Raw genomic sequence first — 22,333 nt, 5'->3', positions numbered from 1 at the left:
CGGGCACCCCAGGCCTGGGGGTGGAGGCGGGGGGGGTATGGTCCCAGTAGGGCCAGGCAGTGGGGGAGGTGGGGGTGAGGGAAACACAGCCCCCAGGCTCGGCAGGGGCGGGGGTGGAGGAGGTGGGGGGGGCGGGGGCGGGGGACAGGTTGCGGTGCCAGGGAGGGGGGGTGCAGCTGGGGGCGGGGTGGGCTCCAGCTGCTCCGGGGCTGTGGGCTGCGGCGCCATCCTGCCACTCTCGCCCTGGATGCTGGCAACGTGCAGGCCGGCGAGGGCTGCTGCTGGCTGCTGGCCCCCGACACCCACCGTCGGGGCACCGGTGTTTTGGGGGGAGCTGCCCCTTCGACTCTGGCCGAGGTTGACCTGGACACCCTTGTGGGCCTTGTCCAGGGAGTGAGGGCGGGGCCGCCCCTTGATGGACAGGAGCCGCTCGACCATCTCCTCCAGGGTGCACTCCTGGGCTGGGGTGGGAACATCCAGGTCAGGGTAGGGGGCATCCGGAAAGGTGCAGCCCCCTCCCTCGGGCAGGGGCGGGTCAAGGACCGAGGCTGGCCCCCTCCCCCCACAGGCTAAGAACCCAGTGTGCCCACCAGGCTGGGGTCAGGGAGGGGGACGCGGGCAGGGGCTAAGGGCACGGGGCCCCTGCCCACACTCCATCCCACCCACTCACTGTCACTGGCCAGTAGCACGGCCCGGTTCACCAGGCTCTCCAGGGCCTCCCAGAGCAGCTGGCTGGAGCGGAGGGTGGGCTCCAGATGCAGGAGGCCCTGCAGCACAGACAGCAGGTGGGCGGACACCGGGGAGCAGCTCACCTGGGCGGGGTGGGCAAGGAGTACAGGTCACAGCCATCGCCTCCCCAGAAGCGTCCACCCTGTCACCCCTCTATGCCCCACGGGGGCCCTGGCGATGCGCCTGAATCAGGGCTCCCTGATGGGCACGCCGGTGACACCTGGGGTCAGGTCAGCGTGTGGGGGCGGTCCGTGCACTGTGGGATCTGCAGCAGCATCCCTGGTCTCCACCCACTCGAAGCCAGTCGCACCCGTGCTCAGTTATGACAACCCCAGATGTCTCCAGATGTTTCTGGATGCCCCCGGGGACGCTGGCCCCTGGCTGAGAGCTGCTGGGTTCGGTGAAGGGGGCGGCTGAGCTGGACCAGAACCCAGCGCCCTGACTCGCTGGTCCCGAAGTCCCCTCGGTACCCCTCACGGTGGCCGGTGGGCTGGGCCCAGGACAGCGCAGCCAGCCTGTCCTCCTGGGTCCTGTGGCCCTGGCTCTGGCCAGAGACAGCCCAGACCTGGCCCCGGGCAGCGGGCTCCAGCCTCTGCCTCTCTCCAGCCCCCCAGGCCTCTCAGCTCTGGATGTGGCTCCCGCCGGCCCCAGCAGGGCAGGGTATGACCAGGGCAGGACAGGAGGCCCCTTCCAGCCCTGGGCCCACCGGCCCCTCCCCCAGACAGTCCTGGGAGGGGCTGCCTGCCTGGCCCACCTTGTGGAAGAGGGAGGAGAAGACCTCCTGGTGGCTGCTGACGTCGACGCCCCCGAAGACCCGCAGCAGCTCCTCTTCGTCCTCGGCCTTGGCCTCCCTGAAGGCCTCCAGCTGGATGAGCAGGTCCTCGTCCTCCAGGTCTCTGCGGCGGGAGGGTGGGAGGGGGGCGGGCGGGCTCAGCGGGCTGCTCCCCCAGCCTCCCTGCCCCCGACAGGTGCGCACACACCCCTGAGCAGGGCCCGTGGCCTGCAGGTGGCCGCCGTAGCCAGGGGCAGCCGGCCTCTCCAGTCAGCTCCTCGTCCCTCGGGACAGGAAGCGCGAGTTCTCACACTCGCAGCGACAGACAGAGGGGCCGTGCCGCGGGGGGCACGGAAGGGGGGGCAGGCCCTCCTCTGGGTGCTGGAGGGCGGCACCAAGGCTGCCCCCGAAGGGTCCCCCCGGCCTCTGCGAGCAGGCGTGGGGCTCTGGCCTGAGCGGGGTGCTGTGCGTTCACCGAGCCCAGCACAGGCCCGTCCTCAGCCTGGGCAACGAACCGCCCCCTCAGCGCCCAGCAGACCTCTGGCGGAGGCCGGCGTAGCACCAGTCGCACCAGCTGGGGCTCCTACTGCTGGGGTCGCCCCCTGCCCACTTCCCTGGGGGTGGAGGCCCCACCCTGGAGAGTGGTCCTGATAAGGCCTGGGATGGGGTTCTCAGCTACACGGGTTTCTAGATGTCCATTTAAATTTGAATTTTAGGTAAACACTGAACGATATTTAGCACAAGTATATCCGTGCGACATGTGGGCCATACTTATACTAACAGAGCGATCTGTTGTCTACCTACGATCCAATTTAACTGGGCGTCCTGTACCGTACCTGGTAACTTAGTTTCTCGGGGCAGCTCCCAAGCCCCTGGGTGGGAAATTCTGCTCAATGGCCTGTCCAGCAGTGCTAGGAATGGCTAGCTGGGTTCTCCCTGGGACCTGGCCCCAGGAGCGGTGGGCCTGCTGGGGCCACTCCAGGAAGCCCCCTCCCTGCCCATCTGGGGGCGCTGCTTGGGACCCAGGGGGAAGGGGGGCCTGGTTCTGGGGAGCGGAGTGGGGACTCACCGCAGCCGCGTCAGAACGTCCAGTAGCTGCAGCCCTGGGAACGGACACGTGCGCTAAGTCCCAGAGGCTGCGGCTCGGGCAGCCCACCCTGGGCCACCCACATCTTTGACACCTGCATCTCCACCCTTTCCCTGGGCTCACTCCTACCACCCAAAGCACCCCGCCCATTCCCTCGGGACACTGGGGATATGGGGCTCTCGGGGAAGACCACACTGGACGCACAGTGGTCCCCAGTAAACGGTCCCTGGCACAGCCAGCAGGGCTGGAACTGAACGCCAGAGGACCCGCCTCTCTCCACTGCCCGGCAGCCTTGCACAGAGAGCCCTCCAGGGCTAATGTCCAGGGGTCCTGAGGCCCTCGGTCCACCGAAGGGAGCAGGTGGGGGCAGGAGGACTCCTGGGCCCACGCAGAGCCTGCCTCTGGGGCCCTGGAGTAGAGGGCACGGGGCGTCTCCCCAGAAGGGGGCAGCGCGGGCTGGGCGGCCAGGGCCCCAGTGGCAGAGGTCCGGGCAGGGTTACCGATGAACTCGCTGCGCAGCTGGGCGCGGGCACGGACGTCCTCGGGGCCCAGGATGATGGCGTTGACCACGCTGAGCAGGGTGGCCACATAGGGCACGTTGTCACTGTCCGAGAGCTCGTTCATGATGACGCTGAAGCGGTACTGCTGGCTGCACACCGTCTGCAGGGTGGACAGGGGTCAGTGTGCCCCCAGGCCCCACCCAGGCGCCAGCCACCCACCGCTCACCTTGTAATGGTCCAGGGCGTCCAGGGTCAGGGCGTGGCCCTCGGGCGAGTAGACACACAGGGCCGCTAGCAGCTCCAGCACCTGCTTCTTGACCATCACGTTGGATGTGTCCAGAGCTGCCAAGGGCAGGGGGCCTCTCAGAGGGGCCCACCGACCCCCAGCCCGGGCTTCTCCTCCTCCCGCCCTTCCCCCACCTGTGCCCACCACCCATCCTGGGCTCCCACACTTTAGCTGCCAAGTGCCCGGCTGGCAGAGGCCAGGGGTGCTCTGTATCAGCCCACCGCCCACATCAGGCACTGGCCTCTCCAGACGCGCTGACCGTCCCCGGGGCCACGGGGAGGGGTGTGGAGGCCGGCCCCAGTCACCTGGGGTCGACGCCCGCTGGCCCTCAGGTCTAAGGGGGCCCCTGTGGGCTCCGGGCCCAAGGCCAACATTGGCAGCCCTCCCAGGGCTGAGCCCGTGTTTTCTCCAAACTTAGACCAACTGTGTTTACAGCAGACACAGCCTGCGATGCCTGCTTGTCCCCATGTACCCCTGCCTCCCACTGCATTCCCGGAGCTGGGAGAGTTTTGGGGGTGTCTCTCGGCCAGCCCTGCTGAGACTAAGGCACAAAGGACTCTATAGACAGCAACAGCCGGGCCTGGGCCGGGTGGTCTCTGGTTCGCTCGCCCACACAGGCCCTGCCCGCCCCGGAGCCCCGAGCATCGTGGGAGCAGCACAGCCTGGTAGGCAAAGAGCACGCAGTGACCACTGTCCACCAAGGGCCGCTTGCGGTCTCTCCCAAGGGCTGAGGACTAAGTTGGCTGCAGTCTGGGGAGACTTCCTAAAAGAGGTGACAGTGAGCCAGAACTTGAAGGGCGGGCAGGACTTGGCAGGCACACGAGGGCACAGCAGACTGAGCGGGGGGTGGAGATGGGGGGGACCGGCAGCTGGGGAAGGAGAAGCCCCAGGTGGCCAGAGCAGGGATGGGGGCGGGGAGGGGGGTGGCGGTGGAGGACGATGCCATTGGCAGGGGCCGCAGACCTGAAGGGCTGAGGCCAAGGAGCTCGGAGCCCGGCAGAGTGGAAGCGGGCCCCTCAGGTGGACGTGTGTTTCTGGCCCAGGTGACTCCAGCTGCCACGGTGTGGACAGGGGCCCGGAGGCCAGAGACCGGGGAGGGGGCAGGGCCCAAACTAGCACAGGGCTAGGTGGAAAAGCAGGGCAAAGGCACAGAACAGAGGGGGCAACTAGGTGCAGCTGGTAGAGGATCACGGCTCCAAGGTGACCTGGAGGCTTCAGACTTGGCACGATGGGAAACTGGTTCCTCCTCCAGGACGTCCTCCCTGGCTGCCGGGCCAAGCTCTTTCTTCCTGTGCCCCAGCCCTCCCACCGCCTTTCCCAGCCCGGAGCCTCACCCTGGGAGAGCTGGCGCACGTAGGCCTGGTTGCTGAGGATGTACTGGATGCCCTCCTGGGAGTTCATGACGGCACGCACGCAACTGATGCAGGTGAGCTGCAGCAGGGCGTCGGCGATGCGGGCCACGCCGCGGCCCGACAGGCGCGCCAGGGCCTCGAGCAGGAGGTCCAGGCCGCTCTGCTCCAGGAACTGCACCATCCAGCCCCCGTCGCTGCTCTCCAGGCGCTTGCGCAGCCCTGAGTAGTTGACCACGGAGGGCACCTGCAGCAGCCGGATGCACAGCTCGGGCTCAGCGCTCTCCAGGTTGGCCTCCGTGGGGTCCGAGTCCTGAGGCCCCAGCTTCTCCTTCAGCGCTGCCCACTTGCGCTGCGCGCCCTCCTTCACCGACATCTTGCTGAACTGCGGGGCCAGAGGAGAGGGGTGTCAGCCCGGAGCCCGGCCCCAGGCCCGGAGGAGAGCCACAGCCCAGCTTGGCCCCTGGCTGGTCAGTGGAGGCAACGTCCCCTGCTCCAGGCCTCCACCTGCCAACTGGGGACTCACTGCGTTCCTTGTTGATGCCCAGGCCTGCCCGGGGGACACAATACTGGCAAACCCTCATCCCACCAGGGCTGCCACTGCCCACGGGCTTCCCCTGTGCCAGGCTCTGCTTACACCCATCCTGGTCTCCATCATCACAGCAACCAAGGAGGCAGCACCGCTGTCCTCACTGAAGGCACCAGGACCCCAGAAGGCTACACTGGCAGGAATACCACTGACCCAGCGGTGATCAGGCAGCAAAAATGGGGTCTCCGGGGCTCCCTTACCTGGCCCCCAGGGTGTTTCCCCTGCCCAGTGGGCAGAATCAGATGGGGACAATAGGATGGGCGGGGACAATTCCAGACCCTGGTCATTTCTAGCCTGCCCACAGCATCGGGAATGTGCCTGGGGAGGGGGGCTGACTCGAGGGTCATGTCCACCGCCCACCCAATTCGGGGCAAGGCCAGGGCCCTGTGGGGAGCAGCCCTGCCAGGCCCCAGTTTCTGTGGGCCTCGCTCTGTCCGTCTGCGTGCAGTGGAAGACCGGCGTCCCCCAGGCCTGTGGCTCTCGGAGACTGACCCGGACGCAGCTGCAGGAGGTATGATCGCAGCCCAGAGAACATTCCCCGGAGGCCGAGGGGTGGCCCAGCCCAGAATGACCCCCAGACGTGCCCTTCCCAAAACGGAACAGCGGGGCAGGTGGGCTGCGCTTGTGTCATCACCACACCCACCGAGGCCCCTCCCTGGGGCCCTGGGCTGTGATGCTGTCCCCAACCACAGACCCTGGGACCGGGCCCCAGAGATCGGGGCAGTCCAGGCTCTTCTGCGACCATGTATGGCTTGGGTCTTATATTTAGCGTGTGAGAAGGGCAGCGTGGAGGGAGGCCTCAGGGGCAGGGCACGGAAACACCACTGTGCCTCATGCCCAGGGCCTGGTGCCAGCACTGCCCACCCCGACCCTTGGCCTCCCACCACCCGGCAGGCGGGCACAGTACGCCCCCACTTCACAGGAGGGGACACGGAGGCAGCACCCAGGGAAACCAGATTACGTGCCCATGGCCCCAGAGATGGAAATGGCAGAGCTGAGGTTGGACCCCGGAGGGCGGCCTGAGGCCCTCGAGATGCTGGATGTCCAGTGCAGCGTCACCCTAAGGGCTGCTGGCCCTGGTAACTTAGAGGGGAGACCCGCGGGGCCACCTGAGGTCACAGGAGACAGGCTGAATGGGGCCAGGAGCCCAGGGCCCTGTCCCCGGCGGAGCTCGTGGCCCCAGTGCTCGCTGCTGTCTCTCTCGGAGGTCCTGTTCCCCCTCCGCCTGGGTGAGGGTCTTGGGCATCCTCGCCCCTCCTCTGTCTGCAGGGGGTCCGCACCAGGAGTCCAGCACCCTCCCCCCACCCTTCATCCTCCCCCTGCCCACCTGCCCTGCGGGACCCATGGGGTCCTTCCAGGAAGCAGCCTGGCCGGGGGGAGAGGGGGCTGACCCCCAAGTGCCCCCAGCTCTGCCGCTCCCAGCGTCGGGCTGCTGGCAGCATCCTGAGGGGTGGGAGGCGAGGGGCCTGTGGGGTGCCCCTCAGCCCTCCCCCAGGGGCCCCCACAGCCTGGGTCCTGTGCTGGGCCAGGTCGGCTGGAGAAGCCAGGGCCCGCCCCGTGACTGCACCCTCCCAGGCCCGGCCGCCTCAGACCCCCAGGCACTCACCCAGATTCTCAGGACCTTCCGGCTGCCTCGGCCCATCGATTCTGGGCCTTGCCACCGGCTGCCCTTCACACTCTCCTGGCTTCTCATCACTGCTGACCACTGAACTGCCCGGTACCAGCCGTGGCCCTGATCCCTCCCAGGCAGCCTCTCAGTGGAGGGGAGGGGGCCGCTCCCACCAGCACCACGGAGAGCACGGCAGACGGACCTCCGCACACACTGCCACCCGCCGCGGGTGCTGCCGCTTAAGGAGGACCCAGAACCGACCCTCCCTTCCCGCCCCGCCTCCACTGGCCCGAGTCCCTGGCTGCTTGGCACAGGCTGAGTGGACAGAGCGCGAACTCTCCCAGGCCAGCACTCTGGCCTCCAAGTGTCCTCGCCAGCCAAGAGTCCCAGGGGTCCCTGGATGCAGAGGCAGCCCATGTCACCAGAACCACCCTTCCCGGTGCTGCCCCGTCCTCCCAGTACACACCCAATTCCCGGGCCCACAGGCTTGCTGTCCTGAAAGACCCCCCACACGGGAGCCCTGGGTCTGCGGGAGCGGAAGCAAGGCAGGGGACCAGCCCTGCCCGCCACCCGTCCACGAAGGGTCCTACGCCACGTGCCCTGGCACCGAGCTCTGCCCCAGGCGCCGCGTGGGGCAGCGATGGTGCGCAGGGCTCGGCTGGCCGCGGCCCAGTGAGCACAGGGCATCCAGCTGGGAGAGCAAGCTCAGCTAGTGACCCAGAGGCTTAGGTGGGGCGGCTTCTCTCCCTCCGTGATGCCCACCAGGGTGCCCAACATCATCCAGGGCCGTCAGGCCCTGGGCCAAGGACATCCTCCTAGAAATGTTCCAACTGCTTTTCAGGATAAAGACTGAATACATAAATGGACCACGACCAGACCATATATAAACACGGAACTCTGAACCACGGCTGCAGCCACCAGCCCGGGACACCCAGCCACCATCACAGGAACCAGCGCAGGAAGCAGCCTGCTCCCTCCGCGCCAGACCTGCAGGAAGTCAGACCTCCATCTCTAGCGACAGCCCAGGAAGCCCTACAACCGCCCTGTGACATCCCCCCACGGCTGGGACTTGATCAGTAACCCATGGCTTCCACTATTTTTGTCCTCGCTTCCAACTGAGGACCAACTGGGTAAAACCGGATGTGCCCCCAGCCATGTGGACGCCCCGCGTCTTATGGGCCGCCCAGCTTCCCAGTCCCGCAGCCCCCGTCATGACCGAGGCCCCCTTTTTCCTGTAAAGAAGCTTTCTGTACACAGAAAATATTTCAACGTATTAACATATATTATATAACACGCATGTAGATGGGTATGTGTACATCTAACATTCTATGTCTGTAGTAACCAGCCAGCAGACAACTCCCTGGCTGCAGCAGCTTGGAATAAACAGCCTTTGCCTGTTCCCGTCCGGGCGGTGGCTGAGCACTTCCAAAGCGAGCACCGGAAGAAGTTAACCTTTACTGCTCTCAGGGGCACAGGCTGTGGGGACGGCCCTTCCTGACAACACCCGGGACGCTGCGTGGGAGGGAGCGTGGTGGAAGGCTGCTGCCTCCTTCCTGGGCTCACCGGCTGTGCGCCCAGGGAAGTTACTCTGCCCCTCTGTTCTCCATCTGTGAAGTGTCTCAGAGGGCTGCAGCGGGTTTCCGTGCAGAAGCTGCACCCGGTGGGCAGGGCGAGCGCGCAGGGCTCTCCCGGCTCTTGTCATCCTGTCCGTGGATGCCTGCCTCTCTGCCCTCGGGCCCCGCTCAGCCCTGGCCCACCGCGCAGCCAGTCCAGGTGCCGAGACCTGGCGGGGCCACGGGGACCAACCCAGTGTAGTCTAGTCAGGGCGGGGCCCCAAGCTCAGGAATGTGTTCCCAGTTCTGCGGGGGGTGCCCCCCCCCAGATGAGGGGTGTGGCCAGCCTGCCCAGAGCAGGGCCAGCACGGGAATTTGGAATGGCAGACCGATTTATGCAGCCAGCACAGCAGGCTTAAGAAGAGCACGACCACGTGGGGCTCCCAGGGGTTCAAGTTCAAGTGGCTCAGGCCAGCCCCCGTCCCTTGGCAACTGAAGCACCCCCATCTGTCCTCCAAGCAGTCCGCCCCACCCCTGCACAAAAACTACAGGGGCAGTGACCCTTTGCAGAGAGAGACCCTGAGGCTCTGACATTAGTGGGATGTTGCCCGTGGATCCTTAACGTTCACCTTTTTTCTTCCATTAACGTGGAGTTTCCACTTGGACCGGGTCATGCCTTCCCGTTCGGACGGGGACTCCAGAAGGTAGGGTCTCCCTCTGAGCTTTCCCAGAGTCAGCCCAACGATCCGGGTGTCCTGCTCATGGGCACTCGCCCAGCCCACACAGATGCCACTTTGTCAGACACCCATCTGGCTCTCCTCCTGCACCTGGCCAGCCTGACGCAGTGACGCTGGCATCTCCGCCCGGGCACCCTCATGCCTGGGCAGCTGTGTACTCTCGGGAAGCCACCGCCCCTGCTTGGCAGTCATCAAACTGAGTGCGTGCGTATGGCGGGGGCAGGGTCAAAGCTGGCCTCCCAGACCTCCCAGACCAGCCCCTGCAGATGGAGAAACTGAGCCAGAGAGGGCGAGCTGGTCCAGGCAGGCACTGGGCACTGAGCTGTGTCCTGGACACGGCTGCTGGGAGGCCCTGCACGGATCCATCGGACTTTGAGCAGCGTGGTAGGGTGAGGAAGCCCAGACTCGGGGTAAGCACTTGGCACCTTGTGGAGGTGGGTGAGGCCTTCTGTTCCTCAGTCCCTGCAAGGGCTGGCGGAGGAGGGGCTCTGGGGCCGGAGCGGGGGCCAGGGCTGAGGAAGGTGCCGGTGAGGGGGACTGGCTGCCTGAGGCTGGGGAGACAGCTTTGGGGTAGCCCTGCCAGCATCAGCAAACGGGCTGGGGTGCTTCTGGGCCCAGAGCCAGCGAGGGCGGGGGCGGGTGCAGAGAGTTAGCTCGTCTTCCCCCGGGGTGGGCGTAAAACGGCAGGAGGGGGGTTCCGGAACTGGAAGGCAGGGGCTGCCACACCGTATTTTTAGCTCCTACAAGAACCCAAATTTTCCCACTGCCTGGCAGCTCCTCCTGGAGCTCAGGGGCAGCCCGGGCCCTGCCGGGTAGGAGGGGGAGCTGAGGCTGCCCTGCTGTGACCCCGTTACCCCTCCTTTCCAGAATCTTGGCTCCTGTGTCATCTTCACCAGGCCCCGAGCCCTCAGGGTGCCTCAACTCAACTGTGTGGGTCACCTCCCATGGGCTCATCCCAGGCAGGGGGTCCTGTGCACAGTGGGCCCCCGGGAAGGAACTGCGCATCCACCCATCGCCTGCCCGTACCCGGGCGTGGAGTGCGCAGGGTCCTCACGGGTCCCTGGCCCGTCTCCCATCCAAGGAGCCCTCCTGCCCGCCCCACCTGCCGTCTCCAGGATGGGGTGTGAGGCCCCTGCCTCTGGAGCCCTCACTGCATCCAGCAGCGGGACAGAGTGGCCCGCTGGGAGGTGGGTGGGCGCCAAGACATTCGCGGCAGCACCAAATTAAAACCCAGAGGTGACAACCGGGGTGCCAGGCGCACTGTGTGGGATTCCAGCCACGTGAAATGTGACGTGTCACACGAGACACGTGCCAAACGCTAAGAGATGATGCATCCACGGTGAATATGGTCATTTTCGTAATTATAAAGGGACAGAGCAAGCAAAATGATAGAAGGAGACCAGCAGCATCTCACAGAGGGAGCTGGGCTTCGAGCAGGTCCACCCCCAGCTCGGGTCACCAGGGGTGAAGGGATGGACCTGGGAGCTGGGTCTTCTGTACGGTTAGTTAGTGGAGAAGGGCTGGGGGCCTGGGTGGCCCACCGTGCCCAAGGATCTGGACCAGGTTGGAGTCATGACCGACGCGGCCTGCTCACACCCTCCTTGTTAGGAGCAGAAGCTGGTGGGAGCCACACAGGGAGGGTCCTGGTGCAGGGAACTGACTCGGGTGAACAGGAAAAGCCAGCCGGAGCTGGGGCAGGTGGTGCCGCCCTACCCTGGGCTCATTGGGAGGAGGGTCCCTGCAGTGCAGCCCTGAGCTGGGCATTGTGGGTATCTGGGCTTCTGGTAAGGGGCTGGGGGTGATCTGGGAGCCCTATTCCCTGGGGATGAGCCAGCTCGGATGCAGAGAGAGGACAGGAAGGGTGGAGGTACCCACACCAGGAAGCCAAGCTTTTGCTTCCAACTGCCCTGAAGGCTCACAGGAACCGGGTCTGTCCTCGCCTCCTGCTGTCACCTGGTCTCTGGGCCTCGGCCTCCCCAGCTGCACACAAGCAGAGCCAATGGGGGAGCGCCCAGAGGGCCTGGCCACCTCTGCCAGTCTCAGGGCTCTGGTCCAGGTTCTGGGGGATCCCAGGCCGGGAGGGAGGGGACCGGCTCAGGGGCTAACAGTGACAGAGACCACTGCCGCCTTCTGGCGGTCAGTCAGCTCTGACAACGAACACTTGAGGGAAGTGATGGGTGCAGACCTGCGGTCAGGGAGTGAGCAAGGGCGAGGAACTTGGTGGCCCCGTGGGTGGCAAGGCGGCGTCTGGCCACAGCTTCCACCTGCAGGGCTCCGCTGGGCCGCACGCAGACCTCAGGCTCGCCACCAGCGTCCCCTCTGCATGGGTTCTCTACAAGACCAGACAGAGCTCAGAGCAGCCTCCTCCAGGAAGCCCCGTGTCCCTCCCCCTGGCCCCCTGCTGCCCTCAGGAAAGGCCTCTCCCAGCAGGGAGGAGGACCCTTGGTGTCCAGGGAAGGAAAGGGGTAGGCCAGCTTCAGGCCCTGATCGCCCTGTGATTGTCTAGGCCTCAGGGTCTTGGGGTAGGACATGAAGGCCACCCACTGCCTGCCCCAGGGGGCCCCCACCCACCCCCGCCTGTCCTACGTCCCCATTCCAGGCTGCCTGCCCAGAGTAGGGAGAACAAAGCAGCAGACTGGCAGGGAGGGGCCCAGCCTGCACAGCCTGGCACTGCCAAGGGCTGCAGCCAGAGCCTGGGGGCAGGGGACAGCTCAAGTTCTAGCTGAGACCAGGCTCTGCTGCTGACTGGCCGTGTCCCTTGGGCAACACACAGGGCCTGCTGGGCCCTGGATTCTGTCCTCACACAGGGATGAGCATGTTGGTGCCACCTCCCCACCCCAGTCTGCCAACAGATCCACGGGTGCCACCTGCAAAGTGGGCCCGTAGCTGCTAGGAAGTGCTGTGCCCCACTGCCTACCAGTCCACTGTGCGTGACGTCGCCTCGACCAGGCTGCCGTGGCCGACACTGAGCTGGAATGGAGCATGCCTCTTCTCCAGTCCCGCTCAGCATCCCTGGGCCACCCACCCCAGAGCCAGTGCCAGGAGCCCGGCCCTACCGGGTAAGTGGGATCCTGAGCATCGGGCACAAGACGCTGTGTGCTGTTCCTTGCCGGGCACCGAGGGGCCAGGCCCATCCTGGACTTGGTTTTCTCATCTACAAAATGGCCAGAATGTTGTCCAGGGACCGTGGGTTGGCTGGGCCAGTACCGTTTGCACAGGCGCCGGGCCTGGCCAGTAAGGCCCCTCCCAGGCGGCTCCCCTACTCCTCTCGGAGGCGACCTCCTAGGTCCTACCCCTGGGCCTTCGTCCCGGCCGTCCCTCCCATCGCTCTGCCACCTGCCACAGGCGGCCCCGACTGCTCTGCCTCCAGCTGCACAGCCTGGCCCGGCCCCCGCGTCGATAGCCTGGAAACACCAGGCAGGGGCCATGGATGTCCCCAAAGCGGGCAGCATCCGATCTGGGCACACGGGGCTGGCGTTCTCAGGCCATTCACGCCTGTGCACGTGGGGCGGCGGAGCCAGGCCGGGAAGGGGGACGGGCAGCACCCCCTCCCCACCCTGGGGCTGGGTGAAGAGCAGATGTCTGTTTCCCGGCTGCGGTGCGCAGGCGGCAGTGCCGAGCTGTACATACTTGGAGCAAAAATGGGGACACGGGCTCGGGGACATGGATGGTGGGAGAGGCAGGCTGCACACCGAGGCCACATCCCAGGGCCCCAGAGGACCGGGACCAGGCCGGACGGGGAGACTGAGGCCCTCTCACCCAGCTGGGCAGGGCCCATGCTGGCACCCACGCCCACATCCACCAGCACTTGGCGAGGACCAAGGTCAAGCTCAGGGATGGAGAAGCCCCTGCCCCACCAGCTGGGTCTGCGGGGATTGTGTGACGTGTGTGGAGTGGGGGAACCAGCACTGTGTGGCACAGCGGGGGCTGGGGCCGGCCTCTGCTCACACAGCCGAGCGGGGTCTCAGAGGAAACGCAGGGAAACCACGGCCCAGGGCTGTGATGCGGCCAGCGTGGGCCGCGCGGCCCCGCCCCTCGCCCCTGACCCACTGCACCCTCTAGCCGCAGCACTCCCCTTCGATGCTAGGCCTCGGTGGCACCACCTGCAAAACAGGAAGCAGAGACAGCCTCCACCTCCCCAGGCGTGCGCCTCCCACCCATGCAGGGCTTCGCTCAATGGCCCTGGCCAGCCGGGCCTCCAGCAGCGCTGGCCTTGCACCCCTTCCCAGGGAGGCCTCCACCTTCCCGAGCGGGTGGGCCCAGGCACAACCTCCTGGGAGCTGGTGGTCCTCCAGTCTGCCCTCCCCCTCCCTTCCCACTGGGCCCAGCTCACAGGATGGGGGGGGCTGAGGATGCTCTGGCAGCCTGTGAGCAGGGGCCGCTGCCCAGGGCACCCGGGAGGTGCAGCTGGGAAAGCTGCAGCAGGGCAGAGGGCTGTGATGGGGCAGGACGGGCAGGCGGAAGAAGAAAGCGGCCTTGGCCCTTGCCCTTCTGCTTCAGACAGCTCAGGGAGAGGGGCCTTTTCGTCAGTCACCCACCTGCGACTGCTTCCGCCCCTCCCGCGCCCGGCCACTGCCAGGAGGGTCCACCTCCCTGATGGGCCGGCGGCTCCCAGGCTCCAGGGCAGCTGTCCGTTCGCGTTGGCTGCTCTGCTCTGCACCCACACAGGTGGGTGCCCTGAGGGTGGGCCGGCACCCCCTCCCCGCATTGGGGGCCAGGGGCAGGGGGCGCTGCTTGGCCAGGACAAAGCTCTCCTGACTCCTAGGGCATCAGGCCTGGAACCCAGAGGCTGCTGCACCCATGTGCTTGCTCTTCCTGTGGGAACTGCGGTGGTGATAAGGGGCAGGGGGACAGCCCTGGCCTCCAAGTGCTCCCCAGGGGCCGGCCAGTTCTCCCCTGGCCCCCGGGGCAGCACGTCCCGCACGCCCAGTGTGGTGGATGCCACGCTCCGGCTACCACAGCGGCGAGGGGAGCATGAGCCTGACGCACACAGCAGGGACTTCACAGACATCTCTTGCCAGGAGCACAGCACCGGTTCTGTCCCCGAACCACCCCGTGTCTCAGTCTCCTCTTCCCCGTGAAACAGACAAGAATCCCAACACCCACCCTTACCCAGGACGGCGTGAGGGTCAGAGATCACAGTGGGAACGCGGCAGGCTGGTTCACTCGGCCCTCCTCTCCTTCATTCATTCAGCCCACAGACCCTCAGACCGTGGGGGGACCTCGCCTCTGGGTTCCTCCTCTGGGTGCCCTCACAAGCCAGGGGCTCGAGCTCACTTCAGGGAAAGCCCCCCGCCAGGGTCCAGGCCAGGCCAGCTGGTCACACCTGCACCCAGGGCGGCGGCCCATCATCAACCAGTTACCATCCATCCCTCCTGCAGTTCCACAAACCACTAACTTTTCCAACCTGGAAAACAACTGCACTTTGACGAAAGGCAAATGGAATCTATTCAGGGTACAGCTTCCAGGTCCCAAATGTGAGGTGTGTGCAATTAGCTCCGACAGCCTGTCAGCACCTCCACAAAGCGGGGGCCCCCACCCGACGGTTAACTCTTTGCCGCCAAGGAGCGGAGCCTCAAAGGACTTGAGGCCTGGATGGGTCACGGGAGGGGCAGCCCCACCTGGTCACCTGGGTTCACGCCCCCCGGCAGTGCCCCCTCCGCCTGCCCACCCGCCCCGATGACCTGTCAGCCCCGAGCTGGGGGCCGGGAACTCTTGTGGAAGAGACGGGAGGGTGGGCCTGGGCAGTGGTCGGGACGGGCCTACCGCACCAACCTGGCCCTTTGAGCAGAAAGTTGATGCCGGCCTGGAGAGGAGTGGGGACAGTGTGAAGTCTCAGACTCCAGACCTGGAACCAGACGCCCACCCACAGCTGCCACAAGAGGGCTGCAGCGAGCACTACCCAAAGCCCGCCACCCTGGGAAGCACCATGACGGGGTCTGGGGCTTTGTTCTGGGTCCCCAACTCCCTCACCGCTGGGCGACAGAGGAGGTTCACGCCTGAGCAACTGTCCCCACCCTTCAGGGTGCAGGTGGGGAGACTGAGGCCCAGAGAAGGCTGGAGTCCTGGTCGGTTCTCACTGCCAGAGGGAGAAGGGGGCAGGGCTGGTGGGGAGGGGACTTCCCAACTCCAGCTCCTTCACGGGTGTGCCTGACCTCTGGCCTTGTTCCTGATTCCCAGCTGGGGCAGGGTCATGGCCACCTTAGGTGCTCTGACTCCTGGTGTGTGTGTCCAGCTGGGGTGGGGCACTAAAGCTGCGGTCACAACTGAGGCTGGCCACCATGCAGCCTGGGGCCCTGGGTCACAGAGGCTCAGGAGGCCAGACAGACAAGTCTCCCTACGTGTCTCCGCAGGAGCAGCCAGTGTTGGTGGAAGCACGGATTCCCTCCTGAGGCTACGGTCACTCCCGGGTTCCTCCCCAGGAAAGGGGCCCAGGAGTGGGACCGGAGCAGCACAGGGCCAGACTACCAGCCCCATTCTGGAGGAACCCGGAGTAGTGACGGGGGCTCGCTCCCCCAAGGCCTGCCTGTGGGGGTGCCAGGGCCCCGTGTGCGCCCACCTGCATGCAGGCGGCTACAGACCCAGCAGCCCAGGCGGGGCCGCAGGCCGCCGCATGCCTTGCGGTGCCACTTGAAGTTGAACTTTATTCCCAACTGTGTCTGATTCATAGTCAGGATGTAGCAGCCGCGAGGCGGGTAAATTCTGCCGGCACCGGACAGGGCAGAGGCCCGGCCGACCCTCGGCCCCACCACTCGAGGGCAGCGCGCGCTCGGGCGGCGTCTCCGCACCGGGGCCGGCAGTCCGGGGTGGGGCGCGAACCGTCGGGGCCGGGGCGCCGCAGGGTCCCCGCCTGGGAGCCGGGATCCCGCCGCCCTGGGCGCGGGGCTGCTGGGCGCCACCCCGGGCACACACGCCGCTCCCCCAACCCCACTCCCCGACCCCAAGCGCCCCCATGGCCCGGACTCAGTTTCCCCGCGGCTCCTGGCCGGCCCAGAGGTAGCCGACTTACCGGGAGGGGACGGCGGCGGAGGGCGGGTATATCAGGCCAGCGCTCGGTCCGCGTCGGGTCAGGAGCCGCGGACTGCCGGCCCACTGCGGGGCTCCGCACAGCTAGGGCTCCGGCTCCGCTGGGCGCGCGGGAGGAAGAAGAGGCACCGCCCAGCCCCGCCCGCCGGCGGCCACGTGGGGAGCGGGCGTCGGCCGGGGCGGAGTCTGCGGGGGGGGGCGCCGGGAGAGGCCCCGCCCGCTCTTGCCAGTTGGGCTGGGGCGCAGGGGAATCTCCTCGCGTCTATAAATACCCGGGCCGCCTCCGCCGCGGCTCGACAGGTTCCCGGCCCTGCCAGTTTCGCTGTTCGTGGGCCGGGGTGGCGCTGGGGAGTGAGACACACAGAGCGGGGAAGGGGTGGGGGCGTCCTGGGAAACATCTGGAAGTGGTCTCCCCACCTCAGCCCTCACTGTCCGCCCCCTCCCTGGGCTCCACTGCTCCCCCATTTGTAAAACAGACAATTACGCCTAAAGGTTACCAGGTGAGATGAGCACACGTGGTGAAGTGTCTCCACTGTGGTTTTGTCCTGCCAAATCTCTCCCGAGACCTGCAGTGTTTGGACCATGGTGGGGGTAGTGTGGGTGGAGAGGGCTCATGATGGGCCGTTCAGGGCAGAGGGAGCAGCGCCAGGTCCAGGCGGCTCCACAACCTTGCCCCCGCTTCTCCCTGGGGCCAACCATACCCCTCGGCCCCCAGCCTGCCCCTGTCGGGTGGGGATAAGAGCAGCGTGTACAGCGCCTGGAAGTCTCCTTGGCTCGGCCCCAGTGAGGGAGCAGCTTCTGGCAACAGGCCGGTGTGGAACGAGGGCCTCTGAGGGCTGGGCATGCCCAGGTGAGCCGCCAAGGAGGGTGCGCTGGCTCCTGGACACCCTCCAGCCAGGGGACGTGTGAATGTGGAGGCCACTCCCTGACGGGACGCTGCCGGGACTCTGCTGTTCTTGGAATGTGCCAGTCGTTTCTCTGAGGGCCTGGCCTGCCTCTGCCTGGAGGGCTGGCCAGCGCCCCTACTGGCTCCCGGCCCCTCTCCTCGACCCTCCCGTGGAGCAGGTGTGGCTTCCTCCTGGAAGCCTTCCTATCCTCCCCGAGCTGGATTTCAGGCCCCTCCATGCCCTCCTGGATCCCAGCAGTTGGCACCTCTGGGGGTGACACCAGTCGCTGACTCACTGCTTCCCCAACCTGGCTCCTGGCTGCAGCCGGCTGTGGTCAGTGGGTGTGTCTGTGGATCCAGTGGATGGGGGGGGAAGGGGGGGAAGGTGGGGAGTGACTTTCCAGCCTTCAGGCCGGGCTGGGGAGGGTGACCCAGCTGGGAGAGCAGCGTCGAGCGGGGCCTCCCGTGCCCTGTGCCCCCAGCTCTTACCACCTGGGGCAGGGAGCAGGCAGAACCCTGAGTCTCCCCCAGTCGCTGAAGCGGGACGCCTGGCTTTGGCCAGGGATCTATGGCTTGGCCACTGGGTCAGCCCTTCTGTGGCACACTCAGGCATGAGGACCCCTCCCCTGATGGAAAAGAGGGAAGCTCTCTTGCCCCAGAGCTGGCTCCTGCCCAGGGCTTTCTCCCTTGTGCTCCAGCCTGGGGCAGGTGGGCACAGTCCCGGCTGTCCCGGTCTGGCGGGTGTCCTGCATGGCCTTACCCGAGGGTCGGGTCCGTTCACTGCACCCGGCCCCCTCCAGCATACACCCACGGTGGCACTCGCGCAGGCCTGAGACTGACCCGCAATGAGCACGCACCCACAGCACCGTGCTTGGGCCACAGTGAGCCTGCGGAGAGCCTGTCACTGCCTCCCGCTGGGATGCAGAAAACAGAGATCCGGAGGAGGGAGCAGAGCAGGCTTTGGGCGCTGACGCGTGAGCTCTGGGAGCAGCCACGCAGGCACGGGAATTTCTCAGAGAGAGAGGCCTTCCAGCCCCATGTTTGATGCCAGGACAGACCTGAGTGTAGTGAGCGGGCACTTGTGGGCCAAGAGGGGAGCCTGGGGCCCGCCCGGGCACCCCAAGCAGCCACCTGGCCTTGGGCTTCATTTCCTGCGTCAGTTCAGCACCCAGGATGCTTTTCAGTATTTGCCTTTTGAAATGTTTTTCCTTTTTTTATCCTGTTGGGGTGCCCTGATGTGACCCCTGATACTGCTACAGAATGAAGTCAGCAGAACTGTGCCCCCCATCCATTCACCCACCCACCCACCTACCTACCTAACCACCCATCTACCTATTCACCCATCCACCTACCCATCTACCACCCATCCATCTACCTACCCACCCATCCACCTACCCACCCACCCATCCACTCACCCACCATCCACCCATCCATCTTCCCATCCTTCCTTCCACCCACGCACCCACACACCCACTCACTCACTCATCCATCCATCCACTCATCCACTGTAGGACTAGGTCTATCTGGTGAGTAAGACCTGGGGTACCTAGCTCTGCTACAGAGCAGCTATGGCACCTCGGGCAACCGTTCTGCTTCTGCTCTTGTTGACAGGAACCTGACCACGCTGGTCACCTCCAGAAAGGTGGGCTGTAGTACGGCCCACGCTGCAGGCTCCGGCCCTGGGCCCCGCTCCTCTCAGCATCCCTGTCCCTCCTTCAGCGCCTTTTTCCTCTGTAGCCCGGCGGCTTTGGCCACTGTAGCCTCAACACCCACTCTGGCCAGAGGTGACGTCAGTCAGGGCCCATCCCTGGTCTGGAGAGGGGAGGTGGGACCCGGGACCAGATTCTCAGAAGGGACAGTGGGTGGGCCGGTCAGTCAGAGGCTCGGGTGGGTCAGTAACCTCCAGCCTCTTCCTGAGTAGCGGTCACACACTCAGGAGATCTCATCATTTGCAGACCTGTATTTGGGAACTTGCCTACTTGTTAAAATCTATTTGTGACCCTAAAAATCACTACTTGTCTTGCAGTCTTTTGCTGACATGTGTAGACCGGCAAAAACTCTGTGAGTCCCCAGCTGAGGTCGGACGAGGCGATGCTCTGTGCCTTCTCGTTTAATCGCATGCTGCAAACACGGCCAATTTAGTGTTCAGTTTTCCACATTTTTGTGCTTTTTCGGGAGGAGATTTCCCCGTTTAAAGTGGCCCCCAGCATAGCCCTGAAGTGTGTCCAGTGGCTCTTAGCACAGGGAGGTTGGACGTGCCTCACAGAGAAAACACCTGTGTCTGAGGGGCATCCTGTCCACGTGAGCTACAGGGCAGCCGCCTCGGGTTCAACTCTCATGAACAATACAGTCGTAACAAATACAGTGTCTTTAAACAAGAACACAAGAATATGTAGAAGCAGCTTACGTATCAACTGGCTGAAAGAATGTGGTCCGAGGCTGGTGGGACCCTGACCCTGGGCTCCCCCTTGGGCAATGGCTCAGTTCTCCAATATTCAGTGTTTGTGGCGACTCTACAGACCAGAACCGCTGCGCCCTGGGGCTGGCCAAGATGTTGTGTGGCTCCCGCATAGGAGCAAGAGGCCCATGGGCTCCCGCGTGGACCTCCCGGCATCTGCAGGCCTGTCCAGCCAAGGAAGCCACGATGCAGGGGGGCGGGGGTGTCGGCAGAGCTGGCCGAACTCTGGACTCCTGGTCTCTCTGTCCATGGCCACCTCCCCTCTGGTGCCTCTCTGAGCAGCTGGGCCAGTAGTCCTGCAGTCCCCTAGGGCAGTGGGTGGCCATCCCTGGGGAGTGCTGGGGCCATGCCCAGAGATGCAGCCTGCAGAGCAGAGAGGAGCTGGCCTGGGGCCTCCGCTGACCCACCAAGACTTGGACTGTCCCTTGCCTCCTGGACTCCCTTCGTCGCCTCAGTTACCCAGTGAAGGTCTAGTTGGGACTGTGGTTTTCTCCTTGGTTCTGCAGAGATAACCCAGTGTGACGGGGGCACACAGCAGCTCAGTGTTGACTTCTTTATATGGGGTGTGAGGAAGCATCTTTAACTCAAGATAAAGGTTCTGCAGGAAAAGAGGCAAGAAACCACTGGGCCATGCAGCCCTGGCTCTGGGAGTGCTGCAGGGGGCGGGGGAGGCTGCCGGCAGGCACACCCGCTGGAATCCCAGGGGCCTCCTTAGGGCTTCGACGGTGGGGAGGTGCCTGAGACCCACCCTGCCCCAAACCCAGTGTCTCCGTCCACGTAGCAGTTTTCGACTCACCTTGCCCTGGGCCTTGAAGCTGCAGACTCAGAAGGTGGGTCTCCCCTCTCCCCTCTAGAGAGGCAGGGCTCTGGGCAGAGGGCTGAGGGGCAGAGGTGACTTGGGGGGAAGGGAGGGAACAGGGCACTTAGGCTGAAGAACCAGGTCCCCCCTGGTGTTTGCTGAGAGGTGGAAATCAAGGCCGGAATCCTTGATGCTGGTTTTGGCCACTGGGCTGTGTCTCTCAGAGGCGCAGCGCCAAGCCTGTGCCTCCCAGGTCTTGGAGGTTTTGTCCTGGCGCACCTGCCTCGCTGCGTCCCACCCCTCCGGGCTCCGGCCTCCGGGCCCCCCCACGCGGCAGTCCCCTGCTCCTCCCAGGATAACCGGTTCCATTCGGCTCCCAGCCATCCTTGAATTAGGCTCCCAGCCTCTTCTCCTGTGTGGAAAAGAACCTGCTGGCATCTGAGCTTTCCCGGGGAGGAAGAGTTCACAGATTTCAGGCGGGGATGGAGGAGGGGGCTCCACTCCCTCAGCGCCCAGGACAGGGCTCTACCCCACCACCTCCCGCCCCCACCCCCTTGCTGTCTCCTCCTCAGCGTCTTCCTGACCCCATCACAATTCTCCTTTTCTCCTCCAGCCCAGTGGGGAGGTTTAAGGGTTAAAAATAACCCCCAAACCAAAACCCGAATATGGTTCTTCCGCATACACCGGCCTGGCTTGCAGATTCCTAGCCCAAGACCTCGCGATCTTTCCAGTCCCTCTGCACAGGCCGTGGGCTCTGCACGGGCTGCCGCCCACTGCCCTCGTCCCCCACCCCCACTCCCCGGGAACTTCCGCTGGCCCTGCGCAAGGACCCCCTCCACGGGGACGCTCCACCTCTCCACGCCCTTCCAGCCCCGGGAGGAGTCACTGTGTTCCCCTCTCTCCCAGGAAACTTTGACCTCTGCTCTCCTTGCACAGGCCCGTGTGGGCGTCCGTCATCAGTGTCCCTGATTGGACTGTGAGTTCCAGGCGGGGTGTGGCTGAGAGTCAGGGTGCAGGCGGCCCTGGAGTGTCCGGTGTGTGGGGGTGTGGGAGGTACGAGTGAGCTCCAGCCCCTACCTCACCCCCAGCTCCCCCCACTCTGTCTCTGCGGGGTGCCTCAGAATGGGCCCTGGACTGGCCGCACTCCGCGGTGCAGCTCAGGCCCCCGCCAGGCTCTCCGTGCCCTGCGCGTCCTCCAGCCTCCCGCGGCTCGGCACCCCGCCCCTCCCCTCCCCAGGGAGGCCCTCTGTGGTCGTCCCGGGCGGCGTCACCGTTTCCTTTCATCCATCAGTTCCTTAATTACCTTGGCCATATTTTTTTTTCTTGAAATTAACTAGAAATCAAGTTCTAATTTGAGGAGCGGCGCGGGGACTGAGCACTACCTCGAGCAGGCGGTAACTCCAAGGCGGTTAGGGACGCGGGTTGTTCCCTGCGCGCCCTGGGGTGGGAGGCTCCGCGGGCGCGCACGTCGGGGCGCGCGGGGTGCCGGGTGCTAAGCCGGGGCCCCTCTACAATGAGTCCTACCCGACCCTCCCCAGGCCACGCGAGCCCAGCTGGGGCGCAACTAGCACCGCATCTGGTGCCACGAAGGCGAGGGACAAGCTTTCTCTTGATGGCTCTCAAGGGATTTTCTTTTTCGCATTTTAAATTGGATCAGTTTCCTAACTGAACACTGAATACATTCTTAAGAGCCAGAGTCACCAGCCGGTAAGGGGCGGAGGAGAGGCAGCAAGATGCCCCCTGCCTGCTGTAGCTTTTGGGAGGCCCTAACCCCAGCGCTACTTCTTCCCGCGATGCGTCTGTGGATCCCCCCACCCCCACCTGCTGCCCTCCCACCTCGCACCTCCTAAGGCACAGCTCCGTTTCCTCATTTGCTCCTGTGCCCAGCACGGGGCCTGGCTCGGGGGGCGCTGGGTGATGGGCAGGTAGCTGGGTATGGGCTGGGGGGCATGT

At 65.3% G+C, this 22,333-nt stretch overlaps 3 protein-coding genes across 3 annotated transcripts in view; 1 reads left to right on the top strand and 2 right to left on the bottom strand.

Moving 5' to 3' along the window:
• INF2 (inverted formin, FH2 and WH2 domain containing) overlaps positions 1–16,339 on the bottom strand; it is a 27,557-nt gene extending 11,218 nt beyond the window's left edge. The window contains exons 1-8 of the mRNA XM_029237535.1: positions 16,221–16,339; positions 4,709–5,108; positions 3,315–3,430; positions 3,089–3,248; positions 2,571–2,604; positions 1,484–1,625; positions 671–812; positions 4–461 (exon numbers count right to left, since the gene is read on the bottom strand). Coding sequence (XP_029093368.1) covers positions 4–461; positions 671–812; positions 1,484–1,625; positions 2,571–2,604; positions 3,089–3,248; positions 3,315–3,430; positions 4,709–5,099 — 1,443 coding nt within the window. The 5' untranslated portion in view covers positions 5,100–5,108; positions 16,221–16,339. The remainder of the gene's footprint in view (positions 1–3; positions 462–670; positions 813–1,483; positions 1,626–2,570; positions 2,605–3,088; positions 3,249–3,314; positions 3,431–4,708; positions 5,109–16,220) is intronic.
• Positions 5,136–6,718, top strand: LOC114904093. The gene is made up of 3 exons (XM_029237534.1): positions 5,136–5,193; positions 5,387–5,823; positions 6,235–6,718. The coding sequence occupies exons 2-3, from the start codon at positions 5,569–5,571 to the stop codon at positions 6,700–6,702; spliced, it is 723 nt and encodes a 240-aa protein (XP_029093367.1). The 5' UTR covers positions 5,136–5,193; positions 5,387–5,568; the 3' UTR covers positions 6,703–6,718.
• On the bottom strand, positions 6,710–7,638 carry LOC114904092. Its single transcript, XM_029237533.1, has one exon. It carries the CDS (start codon positions 7,606–7,608, stop codon positions 6,793–6,795), a length of 816 nt encoding a protein of 271 aa, XP_029093366.1. The 5' UTR covers positions 7,609–7,638; the 3' UTR covers positions 6,710–6,792.
• Positions 16,340–22,333: the final 5,994 nt, after the last annotated feature.

The sequence above is a fragment of the Monodon monoceros genome, unplaced genomic scaffold, assembly GCF_005190385.1.
Source record: "Monodon monoceros isolate NGI ecotype Baffin Bay Population unplaced genomic scaffold, NGI_Narwhal_1 Super_Scaffold_21, whole genome shotgun sequence".
NCBI classification, from domain to species: Eukaryota; Metazoa; Chordata; class Mammalia; order Artiodactyla; family Monodontidae; genus Monodon; species Monodon monoceros.
This window is presented reverse-complemented; position numbering and strand designations above follow the sequence as displayed.

Coding starts and splice junctions, on each gene's coding strand:
- LOC114904093 (XM_029237534.1), top strand. CDS start 5,569: ATGGGCGGGGACAATTCCAGACCCTGGTCATTTCTAGCCTGCCCACAG. Junction 5,824..6,234: donor CCCGGACGCAGCTGCAGGAG/GTATGATCGCAG, acceptor CCCACTTCACAG/GAGGGGACACGGAGGCAGCA.
- LOC114904092 (XM_029237533.1), bottom strand. CDS start 7,608: ATGCCCTGTGCTCACTGGGCCGCGGCCAGCCGAGCCCTGCGCACCATC.